Source organism: Accipiter gentilis, chromosome 2, assembly GCF_929443795.1.
Source record: "Accipiter gentilis chromosome 2, bAccGen1.1, whole genome shotgun sequence".
Taxonomy (NCBI): domain Eukaryota; kingdom Metazoa; phylum Chordata; class Aves; order Accipitriformes; family Accipitridae; genus Astur; species Astur gentilis.
In genome coordinates this window covers 52,744,103-52,763,541 of record NC_064881.1, presented here as the reverse complement: position 1 = coordinate 52,763,541, position 19,439 = coordinate 52,744,103, and the positions used below count along the sequence as shown (strand labels likewise).

Here is a 19,439-nt window from a genome sequence, read left to right as displayed (position 1 = left end):
TCAGCCCAGGGGAAATGCTTTGCATTTTCTTCAATTTTCAGGTTCTTCTCAATTTTCCAGCACAGCCATGCGTTCCCAGCGTAGCAACCAAGAAGTACGTTTTCTTACACGTGTAACGTACCATTTATCCACTGCAGCAGCGTGGCTGTGCTTCCTCCTTGCGAGATCATGGTGTGTGTACAGGTGTTCTCTATTTGCCCCATGGCTATAGCCTGGTGTAGCTGCAAGGCAGGATCACGGGGTGGTAGGACATTTCGGGTGGACCTCAGGAGGTCATTTCCAGTCCGTATAGTCCTGTGACCCTCCCGTGCATCCACACCATGTTATAACCACAGTGCAAATCGAAACCACCTGTACGTACCCTGACCTCCTCCATCCACCACCTTTGACTGGTATTTAGTCCCACGAACACAGCGGGGACGTGCGTTCCCTCCTCCCAGCTCCCCTTGACGGGACCTCCTGACCCACCTCTAGGGCTGTGATCTGAGGTTTGGGCTCTCCTACCCTCCCAGCCCAATCACCTCATGTGGTGCCTGGTGGTTAGTATTTCCCTTCTGCCTGCTAAAGCTATAGAATTATGGTATGGGATATGTAGGGTGAGAAACAGCCCTGTAGGAAGGTCGGTGAAGCCCTGGGACTCGCCATCAGGCGCTGTTGGTTGAAGAAGGGTTGGATCATGGCTCAGGGATGGGGGGACTGGGCTAAGAGTCTCCAGGCAGCCCCACGCCTCTGCAATCATTCCAGATGTTTCAGGATATCCAATTCATTTCAGCCGGGCCAAGAGAAGTCATTACATCTGGGGACCTACTGGGCCATGATGGCTTTGGATCAAGGCTCTGGAGAGCAGCAGCCCTGGATCCAATTTGCCAGACCCCTAAGCCTCCTGCAGTCCTGCCTATAGACCTCAAACCTGTCAATCAGGTGATAGAGCAGAGTCAGGGAGATAAGGACACATTTTCTTGCTGGAGGATTTCAGCCATTCAAGGGTAAGCGCCAAGGAAGTGAGTAATCCCTAGCTCAATTCATTTCTTGTCATCTTTCATGAGTGATACGCTTAACCCGCTCGTGCACCGAACCGTGCTCCCGCTCGCAGCCTGCCTGGTAATGCAGGAGGTTGCAGGGAAATCCAGGTGAGGCTGAGATTGGCTTTGCAGGCAGGGTAGCATCAGCAGTGCCTTGGCTCTGTTGGAAACTATAACCCAGCATCTGTGCCCTCTGCCAGTAACGGTGCCAGGTCCGCGTTAAATATCGGCGCCTCGCATCATACGATACTGGGAAAGGGGCATCGAGACTTGGGTTGGAGATACCTGCAGAAAAGCAGGCTGCGCTGCACAGAAAAGGGAATTCCTCGTGCCCTGGAAAGGTACAACATAAGGGGAGGTATTTTTGGGGGGTGTCAAGGAGCTTACAAAGCTCAAAGTAAAAGATATACTCGTGGGGCAAGTTTGGCCGCGGGCTATGGCTCTTCCAGAGTCAGACGCCGAGGTGGCAGCTTGCAGATGCAGGAGAGGTGTTTCCCAGCACCCGGGCGCGATGCAAACCACACGTGGGGTGTGGGCAGGGACGCTTTTAAAAAGCAGACATCGCTAGAGTTTACACCTCTTTTATTAGAAATAAGACACATTCATTTTGTGCTCTGAAAACTGTACAGAAAAAAAAAAAAATTGACGAACACAGAGAGGAAGGAGGGGAAGGCATGGCACAGGGCAGGGCAGGGCATGGGAAAACAGAATTAACCGGAGGAGCTGAGCAGAGAAAGTCGAATATCAACAGTTATTAAACAAACATTTATCTCTGTAATTACATAACACCGTTAATGTCCTGCAAGTAGGCTGGAGTGAATGGGTGAATGGGGAAGGTTGGAGAGAAGAGGGCAGGCTTGGTTGGGCAGGGGAAGGGGGGAAAAAAAAAGAAAAAAGAATTAAAACACAGTAGAAAGATATCTGTATGCTAAAATTCATAATGTGTAATTATAATAATTACAATATCATACAACCCGGCATCTGAGGGAGGCCTTTGTGCTTTCCTGTTTCGTAGAATAACCTAAAATTGAACAATAATATCACAGTTTTTAGTAATCAGTTTCCTATTTGTTAACTATTTGGATTTTTTTAAAGTTTCTCTTTCCATCCTTCATATTATACAGTTAATGGCAAGGTAAATGCCACTGTCTTTAAAGATTACCCAGGTGGCCCAAAGGAAAGTTGAAGCAGAGATGTCTGCACATCAAGCAACATCTCTCAGTGGGGGAAGCACAACTGGGGTCCGTGATCGTTTTGCATCTTATATCCATTGCTAGCTTTTTCCTAAAAAATGTTTTGCTTTTATTTATTTTTTAAAAAGAGACCCAAACACATGGTAAGAACTCAGACCCTGATCAAGCTTTACAGCTGTCTGGCACAATCTGGCCGCTCACAACCAGAGGTTTGTTGCTGCACATCTCCAAAGCTGGGAGAGTTGTTCCAAACACCGGACAGACAGTGCTGGGAGCGATACAAAGAATGAAGTCTGTGTGTAATGCCAGTGGTATATTTTTTAATGATAAAAATATTGCACAACACTTTTTGGGGTGAAATGTAGATACCTTATTTTTTTTGTAAATAGCCTTGAAAAATGTTTAACGAAAAATAATTGAAATCATTATTATTGTTTTCATGGTGAAATAAAACCATGGTATTTTATGAAGAGGAATGTCCTGCTCTCCTGATCAGCTCCACCTCTTCCTTCTTGTAGGACCACAAACCTGCTTGCTGGCTCTGGGCAGTGGGGAGGGAGGAGAAGAGCCAGCGAGGGGGAAATAACCAAAGCTCAAACTGAATAAAACAAAGCAAAACATTGCAAGCCAGCGGCGTAGGGGCTGTGTGTTCCCACCATCCCAAACTTTCCACGGAGCAACTTGCCTTCCACCTTCAGCAGGTGGCATCCTCACCCCATGCCTGCGCAGTCCTACGGCACAGAAAGGCATTCGAAATGACAAGAGCCAAAGAAAAGAAAGGTCTCGGGTTTCAAGTTCTCTTTTTATTGAAGAAAAGAAAAGAAGAAGGAAAAAAATAGATATTTTGTTTGTTTGTTTGTTTCCAAGTGGACGTTATTCATGTTGTCAGTTTGTCTCAATGTCCTAAGGCAACATCTCTGTATACCAAATATCTCCAGGTACATCTGCAGATCTGTCTTTCCCTCTTTCTCTCTGCCTTCCAGGAAGGGGCAGCTTGGAATAAATCTGAGTCCGAAAGCAAGGAAAAATAACAGAAAAAAAAAAAGAAAGGAAAAAAAAAAAGGATGAGGCCAAGAGGACCTTTGCAAGGCCCGTGCTGAGTTTTATCTATTTAACAGTCAATGAAACGACCTACATTCTTCTTGTTGGTCTGTTTTCTAACACTTTCGACCCTCTCCCTGGAGACGGGGCGAGCAGGTTTCGGAGGTGGTCCTGTCCTCCTGCGCCTGTCCCACTCCTTAGGGCGCGCAGAAGCTCCGCCGTGGAGGGATGAGAGGAGGAAACCCCACCTTACCTCTCCACCTAAGCCATGGATGATGCCACCTCTTGCCCCTCCGGGCCCTGTGGGGACCCACCGCGGGGATGCCATGATGCCAGGTCATGGTGTGGCACATCGGAGTGGGAAATCTCTTCTTGGCACTGCTTGGCGCATCCCGTCTCCTTCCTTCTTGGATGAGCTGGTGAGAGGGAGGTGGTGGTGGGGGGGGGACAAGGACAGGCAAGGGATGCCACAGACCCTCGAGGCTGGATCTCCCCCCAGGGATCTACGGCCAGACCGCATCCCAGCGAGGCTCCCGCGGGCATCCCCTCTTGCGATCCGCGAACGAGCCCGATCTTCTTGGCCCCTCGCAGTGGCCACTGGGCGTCCTTCCACACCTTCCCGTGGCAGAGCAAGAAGGCTCCCGGCGTGCGGCAGCAGCCCGAAAGCATCTCGGCAGGGCTTGTCCCCTGCAGCCCCTTCCCACCCTCTGCCTCCTCCTCGCTCTCTTCCAGGTTCATTTCTTCTCCAGTCCTACCTGGGAAAGCTCGTGTTGTCCTGAACCTACAGCTACTATACTCTATAAAGTAATATTCCCCCCTCTCTGCTGAGAACAATACAAAAGTTACTCTGTCTTACCAAAGGTTTCAAAAGAAACCAAACACTTCTCTTGCTCGGTTCCGATTTAATTTAATCATTTCTTTAAAATGTGGTTTTGTTTTGTTTGTTTTGTTTGTTTTCTGGAAAAAAAAAAAGTCCCTTTCTTCCCTTTCCGCTCAGACCTCTGTCTGAAGGTCAATAATGTCTTGTCCCACCAGGGGGATGGTGGCTCCTGTTTTCTCCCACTCTACAGTTTTTAGTTCTAGGGGAGACTGTGCCACAGGTTCGATGTCCTTTTTAACCCATGATGGTGGGGACTGGACTTTCCTGATTCCTTCCCAGGGTCTCTTGTTTGGTGTCTGCTGTTTTTCTTGCTGCAAGAGGAGGAAAGCGTAAGAAAGGAGAGAGAGAAAGAAAGAAAGAGAGGTTAGTACCCATGCAACAAATGCCATTTTTTCACCTCCTTCTCTTATATCAAAGGCAAATTTTTCTGTGAAGCTCCTGCTCCAAAATAAAGTGAGGTTTCAATGAAAATTGAGCTTGGTGTGTAAACTCTCTAGAAACTTTTTTTCCCCACTGCTATCTCTATCACCTAATGCCTAGATAGTTCAGTTTTCAGCTGAGGTTTTTGCCACTTGTATTTCCACTGAAAAAACTGAACATATTTTTGTGAATTTAAGATATTTTTCTACTTGTACAGAAAATCCCTATATAGAAATCCAGATTATAATGAGGTTTTTCTGAACATACATCGACTGCATTTTATATAGATGCTGACCTGGTTTCAGCTGGGGTAGAGTTAATTTTCTTTCTAGTAGCTGGTATGGTGTTATGTTTTGGATTTAGTACCAGAAGAATTTTGATAACACACAGATGTTTTCAGTAGTTGCTAAGTAGTGTTTAGACTAAAAGTCAAGGATTTTTCAGCTTCTGATGCCCAGCCAGCAAGAAGGCTGGAGGGGCACAAGAAGTTGGGAGGGGACACAGCCGGGACGCCTGACCCAAACGGGCCCGTGGGCTAGTCCATACCATGTGACGTCATGCCCAGTATATATCCAGGCCTAGGGGGGGGAATCGCTGCTCGAGAACTAACTGGGCATCGGTCAGCGAGGGGTGAGCAATTGCATTGTGTATCACTTTTTTTTCTATATTCCAATCCTTTTATTAGTATTGTCATTTTATTATTGTTACTATCATGACTAGTTTCTTCTTTTCTGTCCTATTAAACTGTTCTTATCTCAACCCACGAGTTTTACTTTTTTTTCCCAATTCTCTCCCCAGTCCCACTGGGTGCGGGGGGAGTGAGTGAGCGGCTGCGTGGTGCTTAGTTACCGGCTGGGGTTAAACCACGACCGATGCGAATACATTCCTTATGTAGCACAGCTATTTATAGGCTATTTAATTGCAGCAAAACTTGCTAACTATTTTGCCAGTGAACCCCTGCTGTTTGATGGGCTGGATTGTCAGCTCTGAAACTGAAAGCGTTTCCATCAATGCCACACCAAGCCTTCAAGGCTTTATCAACCGCTGTTAGCCCAGTCACCCACCAGCATCCCACCACGGATAGCAATCCAGAAAATATTTTTCAATGTTTCTGCTGATTCATACCAAGCCAAGACTCTGGGAAGAGGTGAGGTTCTGTAAAACGGGTGTATTCTCCAGTGCGTATATGAAGGGGAATCCATGCAAAGATTTTAAATGAGTTGTTCCACAAAGCTTCTCCCCCCCCCCCCCCCCCCCCCCCCAAGAGTGATGCTTTTCACAGTTAATTATCCCCACAAAACACTCCGGCACTGGGCGAGAAAAGGCTTCCCTGCACATGACAGGAGCACAGAGCCCTTTTTGAGCCACCTGCCAAAAGGAAAGTGGCGGCTCGCGGAAAGGGTGGGAGGCAAGGAAGCTGCGTGGAGGATGACAACAAGGAGAGAAGAAGTCTGGTGACAAGGTGAGGAGACAGACATGCAGGTGACATGCAGCCCAGGATGTGTCACGGCTTGATGCTGTCATGAAAATGTATTGATTGAGGGGAAACGAAGCCACACGTAGATTGCGGTGTCATGATTGTGCTCCAGGATGCTACAGAGATTGCTGTAGCCCTACAGGAGACCTAAATACCCATCGGCTACATGCTAATCCACCTGTCTTAGCTTCTGATTTCGTCCTTTCCTAAGAGCCGTTTGTGAGTCTGGTTTTTATCCCACCTCCACACTGCAACATCGATAGGAAAGGCGTTGTAGCGTTATCCCTACAGGGACAGACTTCATCACATCACCCAAGCCATGAATTTTGCTTTTCCAAACCCTCACCCTTAATATAAAAATAAGATATATTTGAAGTTGCTCCTGCGTCCTCGCAGCGGCTCACAGGGAGAAGGCTCTGGGTGAGGTCATTTGGTGAGTAGGGAGTGGCAAATGTACGAACCAGGTAAACCTGGTCTTCTCAATGTGAAGGGAAAACATTCTGAAATTACCTTTATTTTAATTCAAAGGGAGAAAAATAAATTTTTTAAAGTCCTTTCAGAGAGATTTTTTTTTTTTTAAAATCAAGCTTTGGAAAAGTATTGTTCAGAAGAATGTAAAACACTTCATTTCTTCAAATTTGCAGCTGAAGTTTCCATTAAACTCTATGACACAGATCTTATGCTGTTGGTGTTATTCTTACTTTATTCCTTGATGTAACACGATGGTGATTAATACTAATATGATAGAAAAGGTGATTAAATTGTTGACTTATTCCACTACCTATTTTGGAACTTATTTGAACCACTGCAACTAAAAACTGAAACTTTTTTTATCTCTGTGTGCGTCTTAATGAGACAAGTTTGAGACTTCCTGAAGTGAAACTTCTACCTACGATGTTTTTGCAGACCATTTGTCTGCCATGAAAAGATGCAGCAAGAAGGAACACATAAAGACAAAAGCACATATAGAGCAAAAAATGGAATGAAACTAAGAGTTTCCCAAAAGGTGAGGAAAAAACCCACCTGGTCAGAACAGCTCTTTTCAATGAAAAAGATTTTGTTTTCTCCCACAATTGCTCTAATACCACAAGTTTTCAAAGTTACCAATGTCCACAGCTGTATTATTTAACAGAGAGAACCACAAATGATCATATGCATGAAGTTCATAAATAATTCCATCTTTTCCCTCAAATGAAAGCCCTTCTTTGATGGCATTATTTACGGCCACCTTCAGCATCAGGTTCTTCTATTCCCAGCCAATCTCTGCTTTAACGGTCCCTCTGTCTGCCACACTCCTGACCTTCAGCATCTCCTTCATGCTGTGAGGATGCACCCAGATCCGATCGTGTACACTGAACGTGATCAGCAAACCTCAGAGATGTTCTTGTTGCAAGCTGCTTTTGAGCTACGGAGCAAGAGCAGCTGCAAATCCATGTAGGGAACAGAAACTGGGGGAAAAAAAACCAATAAACCCAAACAGTTATGAGCTCACGTCTACAGCAATGGCCTCTGATCAGCCCTGTCACTGGGGAACAAGACCTAAGGGTTGCAATAATTATTCAGTGGTGATTAAAAACAGACATTACATGTTGTGAATTATAAAGAATGGATAATTAAGAAAGGAAGAGAGAATGAAACAGAAAATATCACTATGCCAGCGCATAACTCCTGTCTGTACCTGCATCTGGAATATTAGGTGCACTCCGTGGGCTTCCTGATGGAAGGATTTAGGGGAAATCGTAAGCGTGGCCAGTTTACAGCCATGAACAAAGATACGCAGCATGTTCTGTAGGAGGAAAGATTACACAGACTACGACCTTTCAGCCTTGAAAAGAGATTAGGGATGGATGTGAAAGAGGTCTATGAAGCTCTTAGTGGCTTCTTGACAGTAGGAACGAACTACTGATGGTAGGGATCACCTCTTCCAACACAAGAACTGCAGAGCATGACGGGGCACCAAGCAGTGCCTGGCCCAGAGTGAACCCCAAGAGCTTGTCCTGCACACGATGCCCAGCCAAACTGCAAGACCACCTTTCCGCAGCTCTCTGTTGATGCCGAAAGCTTCCAAAGTTATAAAAAGCACGTGGAAACATTCACAAAAGCAACATCCATTCGGTACCATGAAGCAAAGTGACACCATTCTGCGTCAGGAGGTCTCCAACCACAAATTACTGGAGTCTTGGGGATCTTTTTGAAGATGCACTACCACATGCTTGCCCTGCTTTTTTATTTTTCCAAGCTGCTTTTACTCTGCCGTGGAGAGGAGGCAGAGCCAGACTGGCCTTGGGTTTGACCGCACACGGTTGTTTCTATCTAGCTTATCAATGTGATGTGTTATCTAACTGTGACTGTGTCAGGCTTAGCGACCCCAAAGATGTCTCCTTACAGTTAGAAGATGAAAAGGAGCCTGGGGAGATCGGAAAATGGAGAGGGCAGGCTTATTTTTAGTTTCCCATTTCTCAGAAAAGAATTAGACTTCTCCAGCGATGCCGCGAGCGGAGGTGCTGTCTCAAGGGATGGGATGCACCGGTTGTCCACCACTTGGCACCAGTGGCTCCCAGCACGGTGTGCGTGGCCGTGATCTGAGCCTGGGTGCAGAAGAATTTGGTGCCCGCTTGGATCTCTGAGCAGGTTGAACGCAATCAGCCAGGCTGAGCTCTGGCAAGGATGGTGGGAGACAAAAGAAAATCTTCTCCTCTTGGCAAAAGGCACCCTGGGAATTAGTAGCAGGCTCCTGGGAACAGCCCCCTTTTTCTTTCCCTCCATATGGAAAAGGTTTTTATCGGGTCTTGGCCACTTGAACAGCATATAGAAACAGCTACCAGGCTCATGCTTCAACTCTGGCATTTTCCTCCAGCCCCACTGTGGGGTCTTAGCAATCCTTGCAGACAGGAGGGAAAACCTAGCTATGCACAGAAAAGAAGAAAAAACCTGGAGAGAGGGTTGTGTAATCCGGCTGTAAAAGGCGGCAGTGCTGGCCCAGGGCCTGGCGCCTTGGAGACAGCCAGGAATGGCCCGAGACAGGAGCTGAAAGCAGCGGAGGCTGCTCTGCCAGTAACTCACAGAGACAGAGCCATTACTCTGGCCTGACACAGCCCATGAGCTTCTGGCCATCGGGGAGGTGGGGAAATATTTATCGGTTCCTGCCTGGTGCCAGGATGGCGGAGTAAACTGCTCTCTCGGAGGAGTGGGAAGGGAGGGAATGCCCAGACCCAAGGCTGGGGTAAAACCCGCTGTGCAGGACAAACTGGAGGTCTTCATCACCCTGGTGGGATTCGGAGTCTCCTTCGTTTGGCATTTTGGCCACACGTCTTTAAGGCAGAGGGAGAGGATTTGGGATAAAACGCATTTAAGACGCAGTGCCAACAAACCCTCCCAAATTCCTAACAAAGACAGAGGCAAAGTGCATCGAGATAATCACTGCCTTCAAGGGTCCAGGCTGGCTTCATCCAGAGTACCTGGATCCTAGTGAAACTCCTTTGCTTAGGAGCGGGGTCAGTTATCACATAAATAAGGCACAGGAGACTGACTGGCAGCTCTCAGACACAGCTTTCATTTCACATTTCAGTCAAAAATGACAAAATGTGCAAGCTGCTAAGCTGCATCTCCTTCTGTTTGTTTTGTGGTTTGTTTTTTTTTTTTGTTTAGTTGGTTTTGGTGTTGTTTTTTTGTTTTTTTTTTTTTTTTAATACCCAATTTTTATATTTACCCAGAATAACCTGAAGAGGAATTCAGTGCTTTCTACAGAGCTCTCTGGGATAACTCCCCTAGAACCAGCTACTCCCATACTGTTTTCATTGCCTCTAGTGTCAACTTGAAGGATATTTCATGACCCAAATGGTCTCTCCCCATGACATTGATGACTCTAGGACCAGAATGAAGTTATTCAGAGCGTATAGCAGGGAATCTGAAAGATAAATGTGGCTCATGCTGTCTAACCCATCTTTGGCTCAATGTCGATGAAAAGTGATTAGAAAATGGGAAAGCTGTCTTTTTTTTTTACAGGATGATAAATTTTCCTTTCCTTGTTTGAAAAAAGTAGCTGCAGTTCCTTCATTTTATGCTACTGAACTACAAAGATGATACTTCTTTTTTTCATTTAGGAGAAAAGCAAAATAAAGAGAAGTGCCTGACTTTGTTCAGAATTTCATTTTTTTTAAAAAAGAAGAAACAATTTGTGATTTTAACTTGCATTGATGGAAATCAGTTAGGAAACTTGAAATACCCAGCATTTGCTGGCTTATAAAAATACGTCTTCTGCTTCTGCATTCTCTGAAGTTCAGATGGTCTAACCTGTAGAGGTTGCTGTGAGCCAAAGTCTAGCAAGGCCATGCACAGCTGAAGGTGAACAGGCACTGAATCGAGGAGGTCCTTCGTAGACCCTCAGGGGCTCTTTGCATTGACTCATAAACAGTCTCTTGCCTGAAGGTTGCAGAGAAAGCTTGTGGTCCCACCAGCATGAGGACCAGGCTATTCTCCAGGCTGTTCTTCCCATTAATCCAGCTGCCTAACGTACCATCCTTTTTTGGACAATGCTTATGGTCTACTGAAGAGTCAACTCCACTTGGTAGACATGGAGATCTGTGTGTTGCCCAAAATGCTGAAATCGTTCAAGTCTGCCCCATGCCTCCCAGGGGCACCTAGGGACACCTGGAGGGGACCAAGACCACCCAAAGCATGATTCTTTAGAGAGTCCTTTTTTAACCAGTCTAAACAAGCAGGAGCTGCAATCTGCTGGTGGTCACTGCACAGTTTTTGAGCTGCTGATAGCTGGATAGCTTCAAAGGTCATCGCGGGAACTGACTGTCCATACAGGGCATACGGGGTGTTAAGATGTTTTTCTGAGCAATCCAGAGTAACTGATGCGTGCTGCTTGGTACACGAGGTATCAGATGATCTACAGGAGGAGGTGAACTTCTGATTGATGGTATATTTGGATACCCACTGGCTGACAGATGGTGTATGGCTGAATGAATTAAGGTTTGACGTCATTTTCATAACAGAATTTATTGCAGTAATTATTATACTTTATGTAGCATTCCTCCCCATAAAAGTTACCCTAATTGGTCTTCTAAATTTGCCAGTTACTAAGGCCTTTAAGAAGTGCAGAGAGTTTTAAACACATGGCACGGAGGAGAGATCCTACCCATAAGTGGAGCTTCCCTTGCAGAGGTACACACAGCTGACAGCAGGAGGAGCACAGCCTCCCAATTTTCTAATTCCTCCGTGAGGAATGAGCCTGAGTTTGACACAACCACCACCACCATTTCAACTCCTCCACTCCCAGCCTCAGCCCATGTAAAGAGGTTCCCGTGGCCAAATTTTTCCACCTGAGAGCACAGCTGCTGGTTTGCCAGCGAAAGGACAGGTACTAAGCAAGCAAGAGAATTAATTCTGTCATGCAGCAGAGCATGCCAGGGAGACAAACAGCCCCTACTGCAATGAACTGCAATATTGATCAATATTCCTTTTTTTCTCACGATTCCGTTAGATGCCGAAGCAAGTGCTGGTGGAATGGGTATATCCTCCCGGTGTCTGAAGAGGAAAGCTAAGAAAAAATCTCAGCCTAAGAAAGTGAGTAATCAAGACAGAAACACTGCCGAGAAGAAAATAAGAAAAAGTAACAGAAAGGCAGAAAAAACTTTGTCTCTTTTTCAACTGGGTTTTGGAGCAAGTGCTTTTTCAGAACCAACAGAGAGATGAGACTGGATTTGAAAGCTGAGTTACAGACTGAGTTCAGATCCTGTATGTGAGCTCCAGGACAGGGCTCCTGTCAAAGCAAAAGCCATTTGAGCTGCAGGGAGCTGAACAGAGCAAGTAGCTAATAAGCAAGAATGAGCAAATCAGAGAAATTTGCAGAGCTCTGTTCAGCACGGCTTTCGCTGACCTCGGCACAAGTAAAGAGCTGCTGTTTAAAATGAATGCAAAGCCAGATGCTGTCAAGAAGAGAGGAATATGTATGTGATTCAAACTTCTCTAAGGAGAAGGATCAAAGGACTCCTGCCGAGGGGGAAGGCAGGAGTGTCACTTCCATTCCTTTCAAACTGGCACTAAGCATAGAAGAAACAAAGCCTTTGCTTCCTTTAAAGCCTCTACTTTCGTACCATGCTGTTGTAGAGCATGTGAAGCCCTCCCGATGTCCAGCCCAAGCACTGGAATTTCTTTAGCAATTAACTCACTGGGAAGAGCGGTGTTGGAGATGCTTTACCCTGACAATACAGATCTGGCCAGGAAAATATTTCCCATGTGGTACAAAGCAGCTTGAAAATAACCACTAACCTGCTTTAATGTGAAAAGCTCTTAGCTGCAAGAATTTAGACTTTGGGAAGTGTGTGTATTTAGGAGGAAGCAGGGAAAAAACCTGCATGTTGCAGCCTACCGTCTGCCAGGCAAAAGACAGACTTTTAAATGGAGAAACAAACTTGCAGCAAGGTTTCCAACAATGGTATGTTTTTTGGGTTTTTTTTTGTAGGAATTGGGTAGGTAAAGAACAACTCAAAGTGATGGGAGTGATTAGGAAGGAAGAACTCTGCTGTCTGAGTCAGTACTAACCTAACGTTTCAATATGCACGTTTTCGGGCAGCAAAATGTGCCTTAAAGCTGCTATGAAGAGATATCTACAAGACAGGTGGAAGCCACTCACTACTTATAAACTTAAAAAGGAAGGTTTGGTGGAACCCAGACACCAAGAGAGTTTTTAATCACTTAGGATGCTGTGGATGGCTGGGTTTTTTGATGCAAATCCTGCTGTGGTTGTCTCCAAGCCTTTGGTTCCTTTCATGTTTCCTGGCTGCAAATAAGCTGCCTAGGTGGTAAATATTCAACAAACACAGCTCATTCAGTTTTCTGCTCAGGGTCTACACCAGCTTCCAGTTTGGTCTGGGTTAAAATGGAAGGGCAACAGTGTGCAACCTCCACACATACGCTGGCTGCAAGTCCTTTGGGAGGAGGATGAGCAAAGTAAACCCAGCTGTTCCTACGATACTCTTTTTAGATTTAAAGTCCCTTCAGGTGGACAGAGATAATCTGTCCCAAATTTCAGCATTTCAAGAGCAAAGGATTCTTTCCTACCCTGTAACTTCCTTTTGAGTAAGGGCTGATTTTTCAAAAATCATCTCCATCTTCCTTGCCTCATCTGAACTTGGAGATTGCAGGAGAGAGAAAATTTACCATAGCCCATGGCAAGGTCATACAGAGATCTATTAATGCATTAAAAACTTGACGTTTCAACTTGCAGTCATCAGATCTTGCTGTATGTCAGTAAGCTACTATCTTAATTCCCTAGCACTGAAAAGTTAGCTTTGGATTATAGTGTCTACATCCCCAATTAGTTCATAAAGCCACAAATGAGTGAGATCCCTTTACTCTCCTGCAGCGGTAAGGTGGCCTAGGCTTGAATGCAGGTGGATGTGTGTTCCTGTAGGCTTTGAACGCAGATCCTGCTGGACAATGTGATTTTAATCAGGAATATCTGAGCGTGCTTCTAATGGTAGCATTTTATAGTTGAGATACATATATAAGAAAGTCTACATCACGTGGAATAGATTTCATGTAATAAACTGAAAAAATACATGGAAAAATTCAAGTTTGTTGCCCAAGGAAGGATAATTCGGTAGTATTATACTCTTAGGCTCAAGTTAGTTCAGCGCAGTGTGCTTTGGTTTGTAGCAAAATAACTGCAGCAAATACTAGTGCCACAAGTGGTTCCTGGGAATGCATTGAATATGGTCAAGATTCAGACTTGGCCGGCATTCCAGGCAGTATTCTGGTTCTCCTAATTCCCTACCTCTGACATACCATCCGGGCAACATTACTCCTTAGTAAGTTAATGACAGGTCAGCTGATGGCAGTGGGGACACCCTGATCTCAGTGATACGTGGATTCGGCTCCAGATCTCTGCTGTAGCCGTTCTGATTTGAAGATTGATGTGTGCGATGGCTAGCAGCAGCGTTACACGTTGCCTTGCATCACATGTATGCTTTCACCCTGTGCCCTCCAGTGCAAAGGAGAAGAGAGATCCCAGGGAAGGACTCCTTGGTCGCTGGGTGAGGGGAAAGCAGAATTTGTCCCCAAACCTGTCTCCACGTCTGCAGGATGAGAGACAAGCCCGGAGGCATTTGTCAAGGCTGCCTTTGATAGGGATTCGGTCATTCTCACATCAGTAATGCCTTTTAGAAATGGACCTTGTGAAGGATGAAAGCTGAACAGCTCAAACATGCAGGAGTCCCTGATTATGTTTCCAGCTCTGCCTGTAACTACTGTGGGACAGTGGGCAAAGAGCAGTCATCTTTATCTTTCAAGCGTATGCTGCAGTAATACTTATCCGATATTTAAACGTGTCAGGATACTTAGGAGGAATATATGTGCTGGGACAAACCTCAGGTCTTTGCTGAAGACCCCTTAAAAATCATGTTTTACCCTGAAGCTGGAGAAATTCGCAATGGGAAACACATGTGATGGTTGAATTTTCAACCCCTCTTCCTAAAGAGACAGAAGATCAGTTTTTTCCTCCCGTTCGTTCTGTTGGTGCTTCCTTCAAACCTGGCAATGCAGTAGCACATCTGAGAGGAACTATGTAATTAGTGTGATAAGGTAATCAGTTTTGGCCAGTGCACTGAAGTACAGAGAGAACTAGCATTTACATCAAAACCAACCCCCAAACTGATCCCTAAAAAGGGCCAGCACCATTCCTAAGTATTCCCAAAGGAGGTCTGTCCTATGCAGACATTTAGTTCAAGTCTCAGCGGCACCTTTCTGACCTTGGAGTTGAAGGAGGAGAGAGGAAGTGCAAGAAAATTAGGAAAAGCATCATTTCTTGGAAAGGACTAAGGACAATGGGACATGCTGCTAGGAGAGGCTGGGAAACTGCCAGGGCTAGAGAGAGCTTGACTTTGTGGTTGCTTATTTAAAAGGGAAGTCAAAGATACAGCAATGCAGGTAGATGGACTAGACCCAGTAAACATGCCTTCTGCTCTATGATGCTAGGTATGAAAGGGTTCAAGGGTATTCCAGGATCCTTATGACCTTGTTCATGCCCACAAGGCAAGGAGTTTCCTACTGGTGAAGGAATGTGTTTGGATTCATACGTCATGGAAGGGTTTGGGACAGGTCTACAATGTTCTTCAATGCAAAATGAAAGCCAGACTTACGCTAACGTTAGTTTTATCACTTCCACCAGAAGAAATACTCCATCGTTTTATAACCTAAACATACATAAAAGAAAAAAAAATTCTTTTGTTGTTACTTTAATCCCTGGTATCCGCAGTTTGCCTTCTCAGGGCAAGCTGAAGATGGAGCATGATTTCCAGTGGAGTCCTCAGCAGCAAATGGTAGATAAAGGGGTGAAGAAAGCTATTTATTTTTCTCTGCACTGCTTCGGATGTTTTTAAACCAATACCCACTAGTGACTTGCCAATACTGATCCTCTCCAGCTGAAGATGGGGCATGATTTCCAGTGGAGTCCTCAGCAGCAAATGGTAGAAAAAGGGGTGAAGAAAGCTATTTAGTTTTCTTTGCACTGCTTTGGATGTTTTTAAACCAATACCCACTACTGACTTGCCAATAGTGAACTTTGCAAGCTCCCCCTCTCGGGCTACATCCAAGGGAAAATCACAACTTGAAAAAGATTCAGTCAATATGCAAAGGCCACCTTCACAGCTTCTTTCCAGCAGTTCAAAGCTCTTTGATGCTGACATTGGCAACTTTAATTCTACATAGAAGCATCTCTGAAATGCTCAAAACATCTAAATCTATAAAACCCTCCTGCAAACATACCACAGATTAGCTTTTACATGGTATTTAAGCATTTTTGATTTTACAGCTGTGTCATACCTAAATAATAGAAAAAAAAGCAGAGAGATGACATTCAGTGAAATGCATTGGGATTCTGGGCCAACACAGGCTTCTTTGATCTGAACCTGCCTGCTAGATTCACTCCCCCTCTCATTCTCTAACACTGGACAGCCCATAATGACACCTTGCCACACACAATAAAAGTAGGATTTGCTGGGACTACATCTCTGGAGCTCAGCCCAGCAATGCTGTGAGATCTGAATGCAGACCAAAGGCTCTGTAGTGCTCTGCTTCCACAAAGAACCAAACTAAGCCTCTTGTTCAATCAACCTCGGAGCTCTGGTCTTGCCTCTAATGGAATCCCATCAAAATAAGCCCTACTAGTGCCACCTTGGCCATGCTGCAGGGGACTGTGCATCCTGGATCTGGCTTTGCATGCAAATGACCGAGAATGTTATAAATAGCTCACCTTGCCCCTCTCCTGAGCGCAGGCACAACCCACATTTCATTTCTTACTGCCAACCTGGCTGTGCCACTGGTTTTTCCCTTCTGCTGGAGCAGATATACTTCCTCGCAACCTTTCGGCTCTTGCTCAGCAGGCTTAATGGGCTGAGACATGGGGGAGATGCCATCAGCCTGCCCTTCCTTATTTGTGTTATCCACATCACTTGCTACACAGGCTCCTGATATCTGTTTCTAGTACCAAATCTCTGCCCTTCTGAAAGGCTGCAAGGTCCTTCCCCCAGCCTGCCTCCCTCAAAGTCTCTTCTTGCCCTGGAAGTTTGCTCCTGTTGAGGAAAGCCATGTATACGATGACCAGCTGCCAAAATACCCTTATGCTACATTTAATTAGCGTGCAGTCCCCAAGAACTGCTGCCACTATCACAGCTTAAATCCCACTGCAGTGGCTTTCCTGAATAGCTATGCCCATCACTGCCACCGTGGCTTCCAACTGAGCCCCTGCAGGTGGTTTAGATGATTCCTGCTGTCCTCACTTTCTGCTCTTTACCCTTTCCACCTAGATCTCCTCAAGGCTGTTCTAGTTTCCAGTTCCTATGACAGGATGTATGGGGCACTCAGAGATGACCTGAAAGGGAATGCAAAGAACAGACACAGACATGGGGAACAAACACAAAGAAGACAACACAAACTCTATTGACCATGAACAGACCTGAGGACAGACATTCTCCTTGTGGGCTGCTGACCACTCTGTAGATAAGCTAGTGGTACCTCTGTGACTTTCCGTGTCTTTTGTGACACACATGTGCTTGTTGCAACGTGCATGGACAGAAAATCAAGGTAAAGTATTCAGTGAGGGCTCCTAAACTTTCCTGCTTCTTCCTGTGCTCCTGCTGGCACTAGAGGGCTCTAGGAGATGATGGTTCTGGAAGTGTCTGACTGACCTTGCTGTCCGTTGTTGGAGACTCCTTCTCCTTCTCTGCATGCTGGAGTTTTCTGTTCAGGTCTTGGAACATGTCTTGGTGACGTTTTCTTGTGTGCATGATTTTCTGAAGCAAACACAAGAGCCACAGGTAAGCAAACCCTATTCAGAAAGAACATGCTTTCCCCCAAAGTTACATATTAAGCCAAAAGTTATTAAAAAAAAAAAAAAATAGACAAAGTTATTAAAACCTAGCTCTGTCTCCCTGCAGGTACAATCTGGCGTGCCTAAACTACCTTCAATGTTCACTAAGGACCCAGTGTAGCACTGCCTTTATTTTCAGGATGAGATGGTGGGAGAAAGTGGAAAAGACTAATTTTTGACCTTATGGTTACCCTAAACCTGAAACTGCCAACTGTTTATGCTGCAGAATTTCCACTTGACTGGCGATTTTCTACTAGCTAGAACTAGGAAGCTTTGCTGAACTTCTTTAACTGATACTTGACCCCATGCCCACTCTGTTTTCAGTATGTCTCCTTTGCAAATATATTCAGAGATTACACAAAAATACAGAATTTGGGTACAAGAAGTTCCATCAGAAACTATTCCACAATTTCCTTTTCTTTTTATTTCCACCCTTCTGCATTTCACTTCTTCCTTCTACTGCCCAGGAGAGGCAGCACCAATTTCTGTAAGGACTTCCCTTTGCATGTAAGAACATGTTGAATATGGTTTTCTTGTGCTCTGCCAAGTGCTACAAAATTAGAGAAGGTGACTCAAATAGTTTAGGACCAACCTGAAGTATCAGCTTAGATGTACCCATCCTTTCTCAATTTCAGACCAAGCTCACAACCTGAAGCTCTGAAGTGATTCTAGTGTTAAGGCAACTCCTTGTGGGCCCTTAACGTGACTCATTTGGAATAAACCAGCAGTTTTGAAGGGAAAGGATAGCTCTGCTGGGAAGGATGCTATGATTGGATTCAGGATAGCTGCACTAGCTCTCAGTAGCCCCATGGACCCTCTGTGGAGGACCGGCTCTTTCAAAGCTTTCCACTCTGTGCCTCAGGTGTGAGGACAGACATTTCCCTACAAACAGTATAGACTTCTTCCACCCAGGCTGATTCTGTGAGGTTCATGAATAGGTGTGAAAGACTAAGGTTAACGGTGGGTTGTGACAGTGGGGCCATATTAGCTTCCCTTCTGTTAAGCAACAGACATTGTGCACAAAAGGCAAGGCATTTTAGGCCACGAACCAAATGTATGTGTGCTTCCCAAACAGGAACACGGTGCAGTCACCTACTGCTCCATCAGCTCTCCGTAAGCATTTTGCTCACAGAGGAGAAGTTACAGGCCTTGGGCAAGCCAGCGTAGGATCCCGATTTACAAATGTTTACACAGAAGCTACTGCTCCGTAAATTAAGTATGTACCAATATAAATGACCCATTTGTTTAGCTGCACAGGGTAAGCCTTACCAGGCATCTAGCACAACTCTTTCAACACACCGTTTTTAAACCCTTGAAGAAGCTCTTTGGCAAAGACAGCACTCTTGCAAAAGTGCCAGAAAGAAAAGAAAGCAGCTTTTCTTTTTCTTATCCTATCCTTAGAAAAGCACGTTCAGAAAGGGATGTACTCACCTCAAAATCTAGCTCTGCGTACCGGGATTTCCGCCTCTGGGTATTCAAAAGAAAAAGACATGGTGAAGGTTAGTAAGGGGTTGATGCTGGTGAGTGGGCAGAAACTCAGCCACATAATAGATGAAACAGGGAGAGTCCTTCTCCTTTTCCTTCTTCCTACACCTTTAACGTGTTTCTCTGGCTCTTCACGATGGAAAATGCCAGCCATTTAGAGGGATCTCTACCAAAAACCACTGACCCTTAAGGAGAGCTGAGCATGGGAGTTTGGCCAATTCAAGCTCTGTCCTAGTTATGAGCTTTCAGGTTGTTCACAGAATGGGAAGCAGAGAGGGAGCTTTTGAGCACCAGTCACTCGAGACTGAAGTTTGGACAGCAATGGCCAAGACCTGCTCTCTGACAATAGCCAAGAAAAGGGCCAGATGCCCTAGAACAGATCTCAGCTTAAGATCTAAGCTCTAAGGAGAACTGCTAATATACATAATGAGTTATCACAGGTCACAAGGAGAGGGCTGCGCTTATGCAAAACCTCTGACATTCCTCTGATGCTAAGAGCTTTGTGGGGTATGTCTTAGGGACATCTTACATCACTAGGCTTTTC

The 19,439-nt window shown here is 45.3% G+C and overlaps 1 protein-coding gene across 10 annotated transcripts in view; it reads right to left on the bottom strand.

The window, feature by feature from the left end:
- Positions 1-2,639: 2,639 nt before the first annotated feature.
- Positions 2,640-19,439, bottom strand: part of ADGRB1 (adhesion G protein-coupled receptor B1) — a 282,552-nt gene continuing 265,752 nt past the window's right edge. For 8 of the 10 annotated variants that reach the window (XM_049825103.1, XM_049825130.1, XM_049825148.1 and 5 more), the window contains 4 exons: positions 18,842-18,877; positions 17,229-17,333; positions 15,183-15,236; positions 2,640-4,447 (listed from right to left, as the gene is read on the bottom strand). In XM_049825103.1, the coding sequence (XP_049681060.1) occupies positions 4,250-4,447; positions 15,183-15,236; positions 17,229-17,333; positions 18,842-18,877 (393 nt within the window). In that variant the 3' untranslated portion in view covers positions 2,640-4,249. The remainder of the gene's footprint in view (positions 4,448-15,182; positions 15,237-17,228; positions 17,334-18,841; positions 18,878-19,439) is intronic. The other 2 variants (XM_049825138.1, XM_049825188.1) reach the window with 1 other exon arrangement.